Below are 12,605 nucleotides of genomic sequence, written 5' to 3'. Positions count from 1 at the left end.
GTCGGGCTAGAAAGGCCAAAAAGGTTGTGAGACCCACAAAGGTGGAAAAAAGGCGTCTTTGTTGATCTTTTGCTTAGGTATACTGTACTACATACAGACTATTATTTGCAGTGAAGTGAATGAAATCCCACAGAGTACAGATGCTACACTAGAAACAGATAATAGGCCGAAGAAAGTTTTACTTTCACTGCATTAAAGATTCATTAAATCATTTGGACCATTAGAAAACTCCATTACAATTCATTCTTGATATTAAAAGTGGCAAAAAGACAAGTTACAAATGAAGGAAGCTGTCATGGATCACGTTTCGTGCACATTTTCCAATTTAAAATAAAAGAGCATATTTACATGTAGCATGCTTTATGCACATTCTTGCATTTATGTAATCATATATATTTATTTATTTATATTATAATTATTTATATATATTGTTTACAGTAGAGTACATGGACATATATATATACACAGTATCTCACAAAAGTGACTACACCCCTCACAAACATTTTAGCATATCTTCTCAAGGGACAATACTATAGAAATTAAACTTGGATATATTTTAGAGTAGTCAATGTGCTGCTTGTATAGCAGTATATATTTACTGTCCTCTGAAAATACCTCAAAATAGAGCCATTATTGTCAAAATAGCTGGCAACAAAAGTGAGTACACCCTAAGTGAACATGTCAAAACTGTGTCCAAAGTGTCAATATTTTGCTGGATGTTAGACACATGGCGCTTCTCCTCCTTCCGCTCGAGGACGCCCAACAGGTGCTCAACAGGGTTCAGGTCTGGAGACATACTTGACCACTCCATCACCTTCACCTTCCTCAGTTTGTTTGGGGTCGCTATCATGCCGTTCGGCCCAGTTTCTGAAGGGAGCGCATCATGTTCTGCTTCAGAATGTCGCAGTAGAGATCTCTTTGCCATGAGGTGCCATGTTGAACATCCAGTGGTCAGTATGAGAGAATTGTACTCAAAGCACAAATTTGAACTGCTCTAATACAAGATACACAAATTTGTATGGTCCTGTCAAGCAGACAGAAACATGAACATGATGAATAGGACATGTGGCTTTGCATGGTTAAACGACGTACAGCTATAATCACTTAGGGTGTACTCACTTTTGTTGCCAGCTATTTTGACAATAATGGATGTATGTTGAGTTATTTTCAGAGGACAGTAAATACTGTTATACAAGCAGCACATTGACTACTCTAAAATATATCCAAGTTTCATTTCTATATTGTCCCTTGAGAAGATATACTAAAATGTTTGCTGAAATGTGAGGGGTTTCATGAGATAATGTATATATATATATCTCTCTTATATATATATCACTCAATATTATTATCTCATTTTTGACATAGGTGGCTTTTAGAGGCTTTTGCATCGGAGGTCTTCATATATATTTTCATGTACTCTACTGTAAACTGGAGGGATGCTGAAAAACGGTCAATGATTGTAGTCGACTGAGTGCATATATGCTTCCTCTCATGCTGATGGGATAGACATGATGATTGCTGATGACAAGTTAATTGGATTGATTATTTGAACGTGCTCCTCCTGAACTTTGTTTAATGAAACATCATTTAGTGAACGCTTTCCCTGCCCACATATTCCAGGATCTGTAAGTGGCCCCTTAAAATGTACTAATATCAAAATGAAAGGCTATGCGACATGAGAGTGAATTGGATGGCAGCTCTAAAAACAGGCTTTCAACCCATTCAGCCGAGCCAGTGGCTCTCTCTCTCAATTACCTGCTCACTCAAGTCAAGCAAGAAGACTCAGTGAAACTTACCTTTGTCCAGTTGTTCCATTTGAGTTAACACTTGTGAATGGACAACCTCTGCACAATTGCAGCTCAGACAAGTGACACAGAGAGCCATATTAGGAGAATGAATTGAGGGACATTTGGGTCATTTTAATCAAAAATACACTTGCAAATTCACTTCTAGACGTCTCTATGGTCATACTTTCTTTTGAGGTTACAAAATGTACAATACAAATTTGGTTGTGGGTTGAAGCAGATGATGCTTTGCATATGATTTTTAGATATATTTTCACTACTGAAAACAATGCAAGGCTTTCATTCAGGGATGAAAATGTCAATCGCTACTGCCAGTGACCATTTCAGGTGCAAATGTTCAGTGTGCCTATAACTTGAGCCTTAGATTTGATCAAATGAATTATGAGTACATGTACAGGACTGACTTCCGCATTGCCAAGTATTATAAGACATATTTGTGACATGTACCGTAAATGTGGGTGCCGAAGGTGCAACTCAGTGAATTTATAAACCCAAACCAGTCAGTCCACATACCTGTAGATGAGTGTGAGGTGTGTGAGGAAGGTCATGAACATGCAGTTATGAGTTTATGATTTATGAAATATTAGGCCTATAATATAATTCCATTTAGTTGCCACTTTTATCCAAAAGTAACTAACAATTCTTAAGAAACAGTCATTCTGCTTGGATCAACAGCACATAGTGATGAATTGACCTTGTCTAGACTAATATACTAAAAAAAAAAACATTGTTTGATATTGACTACCTCTCTGTATACATATAATGGTCAAATCTGTAGAAGTCTAATATAAAGTTCTCACCTGTGCAGGTCAAGCCATCTTGAAAGATATACGAGCAACACACATCGCACCAAGCGTGCGTCGCGTCCTCACAAAACGAGTGTCCTTCTCCTCTCTCCACTTTTACGCGTGGGTCGAATATCGTCCTCACATCTGGGGGTTTGAAGCCCCTCTTTCGAGACCGCTGTCCGGCTCCACCGTTCTCCGCCACCTTCGGTAGCGCTTCGCTTTGAACGGGTTTTGGAGAGACGCGTGGTCTTTGGGGAGACGGAGCTCTCTTCACCGCCTTCACCTTCGCGTTGCGCATTCTGGATTTGGCTTTCGGTGAATTCTTCTCCATCGGGTGACCTTCTTCCACCCGAAAGGTCGGTAACCGGTTCAGCTGAGGTACAACTAGAGGCGTCCCGACGACGCAGTGGCGCGGTGGCGAGTACTTCCTACTGTGATGCATCATGCCATAGGAAACGCAGAAACACCTGTAGATCTAAGAAGCCGGTTCTTGGAGGTTTGCAATGAGACATTTCTCAGGCTTCGAGAAAATTTCGCCGAGGTTCTCTAAGACGGAGGATTGGTGCTCAAGCAGGTAAGACAGGTGCACGCGCGTCTCATGTTTCACCTGAGCTGCGCGCACTCGCGCACACACACACACCGTTAATACATCAAATCAGTTTACTAGAAGCAAGATTATAGTTACAAGATTATAGTTATAGACCATAACATTGAACATCATCACTAAAACCATACAATTTGTCATGATAAAATAAACTATAAATTAACTTTAGCTAAAATAAAACTTAAACCTACTTTGCTTCAGCTATATTTTCCAAGAAAACATTGCTAGTTTTCATTTAGTTTGACTTGATGCACTATGTAAAAACGAAAGTCATTAACAGAATAAATGTAATGTAAATGTAAAAATGACAAAAACAACAAAATGACTAAACCTTTAATACAAACTATATTTAATAATAAAATATATATATATAACATTCAAACCCAGAGGTTAATCAACGACCTTTCACTGATAAAATACTCCATGTATATGTCTAAAAGTATGCAGATATCATCACAAAAACTCCTGGAAAGGTAAGCCTATATTTATAAAAGTTGTTCCACATATTTGTACAATGTCATATAGTGTAGGAAAGAAAACAGACAAAATGACATGTCAAAGTTGTTTATTATAACATTGAACAAAATACATTATTTAGACAACATTTTTCCTATCCTCTTAATGACAGTTTCATTCTAGATGCTAAAGTACCTGAAATATGTTCATTTCAAAACAAAAACAGTTTTAACAAAAAAGAAAAATAACAATTAATAATAACAATTTGGATGTCTCATTAAATAAATAAAAAAAAGTTTACTAGTACAGCTAAATATGATAACGTATACAGTCGGGAATGATGTATCATCCTGATTTTCAAAGCATAAAGTACATGTAATGCTTTGAGGCAGTATCCATAGCACTCTTAATGAGGTTTGGTGTACATGCATTTATATTCGGCTCTATAAACTATTTCCTCTTTTTTGGCCTCAGGTGTTCGAGGACCTAGTGAAGAAAAAGTACTAGATCCCTGCTGGTACACTAGAAAATCTCTTTTTTTATTGTGAATAAAGTGACTGTGCCCCTGAGAAAGACGTCTGTAATTTGAGGACGGAGAACATCTCGTCAGCTCACTGGACTTCCTCTTTGGATTCATCTCCAACTTCTGCCTGTGAGAGGGAAAATGGCACTGTGACTAAAGATTCATCCTGTTTTTGTATGTGTTATTAGGCCAGATGTCATTGAGATACTTACACTGCCTACATGCATGTTTCTGCTAATCCACTTGGAGTAATTTTCCTGAAGATACTTGGCACCGAAGCCCAGCACACGGTTCATTGGATGGTAGTTGACGCCATAGAGCTGACTGGTGGCTTCACAAATCAGAGCCACGTCAACTTTCTCGTCTTCTGTTGGCAGTTCTAAGGTGACACTTCTACAGAAAGTATCCATCACTTTCTTGAAGAAGCTATACTTGAAAGAGGACTGCAGCGTTTCATATAAGGCCTTGTCTTTCTTAATCTGCAGCAGAGGTTCAGAGATAAAACAGAAGAGATGTTTTCATTTAGTATGTTATTTATATCTGTTTTTCACAGTTTTGGTTGCAGTAGGAATGATAAAGCAAGATCTATGTGCAGCGGTCTAATTTATTAACAAAAACAATTAAATATCAAAACTCTCAGGCTAATTCGCAACCTCAGAAAAACAACCACCACAAACATTGACAATATTTGGACAAAGAGCAACTGAAGCTGTTAATAAAAAATAAAAAAATGTAAATAAATATTAAAATGAGGTTAACCTAATCAAGAAAAATAACATTTGGTTGGCCAGATAGGCCTGCCATTGAAATTTTGAGGCAAAATAGTGATTTGCCAAAATCAGTTTGTCTTTAACATAGTTGACAAACTCACCATCTTTTTTTTTAATATCAAAATGATTTTTAATAATTAAGCTTTGCAGCTAACAGATACGTTACATTGATTTTACACTTTTTTTTGCTGATGTGACATTTTTTTTATATAATGATTGTTCAAATGTAAAGTCTATTACGGATATTACAAAGTCAAAGTCTTTCACAGGTAGTAAAAACACCTCTATTGTGCAGTTCACTTCAATTTTCCCCGTTACAAAGTACATCAACAGCACAGTAAAAAGTTAACTTGAAACATTGACATGAATTATAATTTGTATTATTAATGTTGTCTGAAGACTTTTGGAATGAACTGTTTATTATGTAAATAAAGGTATAGAAAAACATGATGTACAGTGGACAGCATTAAAGTGCAGGTAACTGTGTTTGCAGAGACACCTGGTGGTCAGGTGTAACATCTCATTAAATGACATCATTCCACTGACCTTTTCATCCAGCTCATCGCCATGTAATCTGAGGATCTCCGCCAGCCTTTGCACAACATCTGCAGAGAAAACAGATTCAGGAATGAGAAGTTCAGTTTGCAATCTCTGAACGAAGCAACTCGGTGACCGCTAATACTTAGATCGGATACAGAAATCAAAAGAGAAGAATGAGCTTGAACTCACCATCACCGTCTGATTCTATATCACTTGAAGTGAAGTGGACAGAATCTGATATCTCTGTCAATTCACTGACCATGTTTTCCATCTCATCCACTTTCCCATCATCTGAAAGAAGAGATGTTAGGATCTCAAAAATCTCACTTTATAGAGAATGTTTTATAAAAATAAAAAAAACACACATTTGAAGGTCAATATTATATTTCGCTCTCACCTAGCGCTGCTTGCTGTGGTTCAGGTGTATCATCTGTCTTGGGTTTAATACATTTTGTAATGAAAGATAATCTCAATTTCTTCTTTTTGTGCATTCTTCTACTTCTTTTTTCAGACACCTCTCTCTCTGGGATGTCCTGCTGCAGACTGGTGTCCATGGGTCGTCTCTTGCGGGCGTACGACATAAGGAGTCTGAACTCCAGACTGTCCACCGCAGGAATCTGGACATCACCATTGCTGTGCTCCTGGGCCCTGGTCAGTTATCAAAACTTCATCAAAACACTTGGATCAGCAAGTTGAGTGCAACCTAATCTTTATAGGTGGTGAACTCAGTATAACTTTCATTTACTGAACAGTATTAATAATGTGTACCACGACACATTAAGTACTATAATACTGATTTTTATAGGCTTCTGGTATGAATTCTGGTATGAATGGAGTCATCAGCTCATGTGGATATACATCATTTTACACATTTTTCAAATTCCTATTCCATTTATTCGTCTGTAAAACTTTCCATGAGGAAACATGACTGAGCAAACCTTTAACTTACAAATCAGGGGCTTAATTTAACTTTTAACATTTTTAAAATTCAACCGTGACAAAAATCCTAAAGTTTTTAAAGTAAAAATAAGAGCTAGTAGTATTTGACTTTAACAACTGTTTGTACATGCATTCATGTACTTGCAATGGAAGCCTAGAGCTGATGCGTATTTTACCATGAATATTTCTTTAACTTAACGTTACATTTAATTTTACTATGAAATGTTTTCAGCTGTAAGTTTATTCATGAAAATGACACATTTAAGGTAGATTTGGTTATTATATATCCTATAGTGAACTCGCGGTCGCTGTGTAAATAGAGTGAATGTGTCTGGACATGTTCGTCAAACTTCTCCATTAAATCGAGACGTTTGTTTGTTTGTTTGTTTCCCTATTACTTCCGACATTTCCATAAGTTTAGATCCAAATCACACGCATGACAAAATGATTTGAGTTGTCTCGACGTATTTCTATATCTAACGTTAAGCTGACTGAAGTCACGGAAGTGTGAACCAAATGTAGGCTATACTTAATCCTCTTTAAGAAAAACAGGACAAAAATCTGCGACAGTCATATTAAAGTTTTCTCTATGTGAATAAATATATTGCAAGTTAAAACACTTACATGACTCGTTGCTTTCAGTCTGTGATGCTTCACACTCAGAGGATTGAAAAAAGTTCAGCATATTATACGCGCTTGGGCGGAGCCAAACTGACTGCGTAACGTGATGACGCACGGTGAGTCACACACTCAATGAATCAACAAAAATAGTTTCATTCAAACCACACGATTCATTGATTTCCCTCTAATTATTAGTCATACTGCTTAGACTGCAAAATGGCATGCTTTATATTATTTCTTTATATTAACTTTCTCAGTTAATTCATTGGCTAGCCTAGGGCTGTATATGCTTTCATTGCATGGAATGGGCAGCATGAACATGGCCATGCTATGCACTTTTTTGTGTGTTGTCAACTTTGAACAAACTTTAATTTTTGGGCGATCTATCCATTAAAAAGAGACCTTAAACAGTTCCTTGATTTGGGTAAATGAGAATGAATGGTTATTTTAAGTTTGTACATTACAGCATTTAGGTCAATAAAGGGGGGAGAAAGATAAATGTCCATACTTGGGATCAGTTGAGTCAAGAGTGCAGATAATGCATGTTATTTATTTTTGTTACAGTAGTTTCTTTAACATCAGGTACATCTAGGAATGTCCATAAAACACACAAAACACTGGTGCTTTCCATCCGACTGCCCTTTAATGAGTAAACATTCCCGATTTTGAGATTGTGCAACATGTCACATCTCCACATATCCACCATTTCTACTCACCCCATGACCTCATTCACACCTAAAATATATATTTAGAAATTAGAAAAAACTAAAACATTCAAGTAGTCCCATCTTTTAAAGGATTAAAAAAAAAAAAAAAGCAAAAGCAAAATACAACCACTGAACAATTTTTTTATATAAATTAAAAAATTTAAAAGAAATAATGCCATTTCATTACATAATCACTGAGGGGTAGAAACATCCAGAGAGGTAACAAAATTCCATGCACAATAATGTGTTAAAATGTCAACTGATAATACAAGATGACACAGCAGATCACTCGTATGTAAATGTATCTCAGAGGCTCAGCGTGATCCTACAGGCAGCCATTTTCATGCATTTCCCGTCATGAGTGATTCGACATGGGACAGGACTAGGTAATGTTACAGAAGTGTTCGAAATACCACACAACTCTCGTCAGTGTCCTTCTTGCGTTCATTTGGTTTAGTCATTCTTCTCGCAGGCCAGTGTTGTCAAACGCAACCTTATCATGGAGCCAAAAATCAGCTGCCATCAATGGAAAAACGCATCCGGTTCCTTTGCTTGTCTTGAAACATTAATGTAATGTAATAATAAATAGATAAATGCACAAATGTCATCCATTCATATTGCATTGAAAATGGCTCAGATGTTTTCTCATTGTCATAAGATAATTTCACAATCACGCCACTGTAACGGCACACAAACAAATGAGAAGGAAACAGATTGTGTAAAGTCTGTAGTTATGTAGATTTCCGATCATCAACCACTGGGGTTCCAGTTTAACATCTCTGGAGCTATTTTGTCCGCTGTAAAAACACTCTGGAAGAAGATCCTCCTGCAAACAAACTCTGAACCAATGACGACCCTCTTCAGGAGCGGATGATGTTTTTCCTGTCTGTGTGTCTTTGGCACACAACATGTTTAAACGTCTTTTGTGTCTCTAAACCTAACTGTTGACGCAGCAAAACCCAATCCATCCTTGAATAAATAGTTATAATAAATAAGAGCAATAAATAAATGCTAGGTCAGAGCCTACAATTAAAAAAAAAACCACAGCGACATCAGTGGAAAAACAACAGCTAGACATTTTCCTGTTCGCAGAGGACTTTCTCAACCCGAGGCGCTCTCGATACACCTCTCTTTCTCTTTCCCCCCTCAAGCTCTCTCGTTCGAGTGTGAGCAGGCGCGTGGAGGAGTGCCGACAGCCACTTTCTGTGGGTACAATTCTTCCTAACACTAAGCGTGTGAGCCCGTTCATACAGCCGTCTCCAGATCCTCGTGTGCCACGGGCTCATCTACCGGCTGGCTCTCCATGAGGGACGCCAACTCCAAGTTCCCGGTATCCAGGGCACAATCCTTGGGAGTTTTTCCCTAAAAGGACAATGGCAAAAATGTGACTACCAAGTCGTGTGCGCGCATAGTTGTGTTTATACACTAGTGCTACTATTTCTTGCACAATCTAGCGAAACGAGGAGATTCTCACCAGGAAGTTTGTTTTGCTAAGGGAAGCCCCAGCCTCCAGCAGACGTCTGCATACCTCACGGTGCTGCTGGGATGCTGCTTTGTGCAGTGCAGTGTCACCTCTGAAAAAAACAGAAGTTAGGAAAAATGAAATGCCTGTTTACCTGAAATGACCGGTTCTGTGACGCAAATAAATAGATCAAACCACAACTACGTACGTGTCTTTCTCAGTTAAATCCAACATCAGCTTTGACCCTGAAAGAAACAGAACTGCCTGTGAGTGAGGAGAGATTTGATATAAATACAGTATATATAGGGCTGGAGTGAGTGTTAATTCACTTTCTGTGCACTCTTCTTTCGTTTTTTTTTTTTTTTGTAGAGTGCCTGGTTCATATTTTCATTTGCTGAGTGTTCTTGTGTTGCATTGTTCTATGTAGGATGTGGTTGGCGTGCTTTCATGTTACGTTTTGTGTGAACACATGGCTTTTGAGTGTTCTCATTGGCTGTGTGTTTATGTCATGTTTTGTTTGGGCACTTGGCTTGTGATTTTGTTCTCTGGCCATTATGTGTGGTGTGAGCACATTCTCTCCCTATTTATTCTCCTTTTGTTTGCAGTCCTGTGCTTGACCGTCATCAAATCCACCCCTTGTGCCCCCCAGTCCCGACCTGCCCAGCCCTGTGATATACAGTTTTTACAGAATCCAGAATTTGCATTTAGGTGCATCCCATATATATGGATATGATACAAAATAAATTAGTATTTACTTCTTATTAAAAAAATGTTTTGATGCCCCAAAAACTATTCAGACATTTAATACACGTTTAAAATGTTATTTAATTTTCCAAAAACTATCTTGACATTTAGGTCATATTTAAAAATGTCACTTGACATTTAAAGGTTTTTGTTTTAAGAGTGCCTGTATTTTCTTTCTTTAAAAAAAAGAAGAAAAAAAAAGAATTTTTCATCCATTAAGTGTCCAGATACCTTTTGTGCCCATTATTCCTAACTGGCTTTGGTTTTGGTTCTCTTAGACATGTGATGGTATCTAAAACGGGAAACAAAACTCCCTTCCCTCCCAGTTGAGCATGTGACAAACAAACTTTGAACCTTGAGTCCGCAAACACAGGAGGGTGCGTGTCCAGATGCTCGTTCCAACACTCACCGTGTTCTAGAATGAAACTCACAACCTCCGTGTGACCGTGATGGGCGGCCAAGTGTAGAGCGGTGCAGCCCATAGAGTCCCGAACCAACAGACTGACCCCGCTGCCGCAGGAGCCCGGCATCTGTTACACGTGGGACAGATCATGAGTCAAGAGCATATGAGAGAGCATGGTTGCTTTGAATCATATAAAAAAACATTGGTTTGCCACAGAAGCTTTACTAGTTGCGCAAGTTACACTGCATCATGTTGTGCACCACCCTGATGAGTCATGTGGCATAGCGCACTTCTAGAAAACTCTTTCACTTTCAGTTTCTAGAAAAATATTCATTCAAATAAAATATAAACTCACCGCAGACAGGTCTCCTTTAACAGCAGCTGACAATAGAGCTAGAAAAACAAAAAAACAATGAGATTGTCAACACATGATATTGTATGAGTAACAATCATGCATAAGGTATAGCAAGTACCTAGCAATTATGACATGAATTTGAGACATTTCTGGTGGCGATAACTGAATGTCACCAATGGGTTTATCCCATGACTTCTGACAGGAAAAACTCCCTGAGTTTAAATTAATTTCTAAATGCTTCCTGTCTCTCCACCACTTCAAAGAAATACTTGTGTTTGTACTGTACCTTGTTCATCTGAGGTCAGGGGAACACTGCAATAAGGAAACGAGAGCAAAAAATAAAATGTAAGCTTTGTTCATGCAATTGCACAGAGCAGTGAGGTACAAAACCGAAAGGAACGAACGGAAAAATAAGGTAATGATGATTCTCACCTGGAACTGGGTTCCACCACCACATCTGGCATTCCAGGAGCTCGGACCTGGCTCACCGCTGGGGCCTCGTGGTCCAGGATGAAAACCTCATCCTGGCATATTTCAGTCACAAAGTGAAGATGCTCCTGTAGGTACACACATTACAAGTGCACAATTTGCAGCTTCCGATATCTTTTTGATTTTCTATACATATTATAACGCTGTATCATCATACCTGAGCCTTGTCTATGCGATAAAAGCGGTCGGCTGATGTAGCTGGAAACATAATGTACAGTGAAGTGATGATTATTACATACTTTATTGAAGTACACAAATCACAACACATTCCTGTGTTACTGTGGAGGTTATAAAACTCAGTACTCCAGGCAGGAGGCGATAAAGTTCAAATGTCTGTGCCAGATGTGCTTTTATTCAGCTAGCATTAAACAGTTAGGGTGTGTTCACACTTGGCAGGTCTAGTTCCATTAAAATGAACTCTGGTGCGATTACTCTAGTCCTTTTTAACACCAAACCTAAAGATAAAAAAAGCTTTTATTATGTATATTTGGCGACGGATCTTATTGAACATCAAAAACAGTGTTTTCTGGCCTAAATGCGTTCGTTGTATGTGCATACATGGTATTTTGGAGTATATGGTATATTTGGTTCGGACCAGGCAATCAAACCAAGTGTGAAAGCAGCCTAAAATAGCCAAGAGAACCGAACATGAAGTGTTAACACACACACTTAAACTGACTTTATTTGCAAAGGTATGTCTCTTCTTATAGACAATAGAAACACAGTTCGGATGCGGAGACTCACAGTCTAGGAAGCTCCAGTTTGCTGAAAGTCTGTGTGCTAAACTCGGCCAAGCCAAACCTGTGCTCTCATCCTGAGAACAGACAGAAACACATCACAGGTGTTCTGTGTGAGGCACAGTTTGACAAGATGCTGCTTATAATTCAATTCCTGAATTTGAATTAAAATTCAATTAAATTCACATAACTAGTGTAGGTGTAGCTTTATAGTATACCTATACATTTCAATAACATTATGAATTTCAGTATGATTCACTCATACACACAAAACATGGTGTATTTTGAGGTATCATTTATTATAATATTATCAAAATATTACATAATTATTAGATTCCAATGTTAATGTGAATATGTATTTTTGATATTTGTTTTATCATTACAAAATAAATATATTTAAATTCTAATCTGAGCGTTTATCACTACAAATTTAATAGATTCAAATACTGATGTGAATATTTTTATCAGGTTATAATTACAAAATTAATAGATTTAAATTCTAAATATTTATGAATATTTATTTTATTGTTATCATTACAAACTTAATAGATTTAAATTCTGATGTGAATATTTTATTAAGTTATCATTGCTAAATGAACAGATTTAAATTCTAATGTAAGATATTTATTTTATTGTTATCGCTGCAGTTAATAGATTTAAAT

General features: G+C 37.5%; 3 protein-coding genes across 9 annotated transcripts in view; all 3 read right to left on the bottom strand.

Moving 5' to 3' along the window:
* Positions 1 to 3,154, bottom strand: part of rassf3 (Ras association domain family member 3) — a 38,585-nt gene extending 35,431 nt beyond the window's left edge. The window contains exon 1 of the mRNA XM_056245204.1: positions 2,606 to 3,154. Coding sequence (XP_056101179.1) covers positions 2,606 to 3,038 — 433 coding nt within the window. The 5' untranslated portion in view covers positions 3,039 to 3,154. The remainder of the gene's footprint in view (positions 1 to 2,605) is intronic.
* A 1,093-nt stretch (positions 3,155 to 4,247) lies between these two features.
* LOC130080118 (apoptosis facilitator Bcl-2-like protein 14) lies at positions 4,248 to 7,119 on the bottom strand. The gene is made up of 6 exons (XM_056245412.1): positions 7,050 to 7,119; positions 5,884 to 6,134; positions 5,676 to 5,777; positions 5,493 to 5,551; positions 4,389 to 4,655; positions 4,248 to 4,303 (listed from the first exon to the last, which is right to left on the bottom strand). Coding segments are annotated over exons 1-6 (720 nt in total). The 5' UTR covers positions 7,052 to 7,119; the 3' UTR covers positions 4,248 to 4,264.
* Positions 7,120 to 8,522: 1,403 nt separating this feature from the next.
* Positions 8,523 to 12,605, bottom strand: part of dgki (diacylglycerol kinase, iota) — a 45,445-nt gene continuing 41,362 nt past the window's right edge. For all 7 annotated transcript variants that reach the window (XM_056245199.1, XM_056245197.1, XM_056245201.1 and 4 more), the window contains 9 exons: positions 11,951 to 12,020; positions 11,364 to 11,404; positions 11,150 to 11,274; positions 11,004 to 11,029; positions 10,718 to 10,755; positions 10,369 to 10,489; positions 9,424 to 9,460; positions 9,228 to 9,327; positions 8,523 to 9,115 (listed from right to left, as the gene is read on the bottom strand). In XM_056245199.1, the coding sequence (XP_056101174.1) occupies positions 8,999 to 9,115; positions 9,228 to 9,327; positions 9,424 to 9,460; positions 10,369 to 10,489; positions 10,718 to 10,755; positions 11,004 to 11,029; positions 11,150 to 11,274; positions 11,364 to 11,404; positions 11,951 to 12,020 (675 nt within the window). In that variant the 3' untranslated portion in view covers positions 8,523 to 8,998. The remainder of the gene's footprint in view (positions 9,116 to 9,227; positions 9,328 to 9,423; positions 9,461 to 10,368; positions 10,490 to 10,717; positions 10,756 to 11,003; positions 11,030 to 11,149; positions 11,275 to 11,363; positions 11,405 to 11,950; positions 12,021 to 12,605) is intronic.

Source organism: Rhinichthys klamathensis, unplaced genomic scaffold (assembly GCF_029890125.1).
Source record: "Rhinichthys klamathensis goyatoka isolate OS25496 unplaced genomic scaffold, OSU_Roscu_1.1 h1tg000029l_1, whole genome shotgun sequence".
Taxonomy (NCBI): Eukaryota; Metazoa; Chordata; class Actinopteri; order Cypriniformes; family Leuciscidae; genus Rhinichthys; species Rhinichthys klamathensis.
Note: the sequence above shows the minus strand (reverse complement) of the source record. Positions and strands in the feature narration are given on the sequence as shown.

Excerpts from the sequence above, each read along its gene's own strand:
- LOC130080118 (XM_056245412.1), bottom strand. Across the intron at positions 4,656-5,492 it reads GCGATGAGCTGGATGAAAAG|ATTAAGAAAGACAAGGCCTT; the intron begins GTCAGTGGAATG and ends CCTCTGCTGCAG. Across the intron at positions 4,304-4,388 it reads GAAACATGCATGTAGGCAGT|GCAGAAGTTGGAGATGAATC; the intron begins GTAAGTATCTCA and ends TCCCTCTCACAG.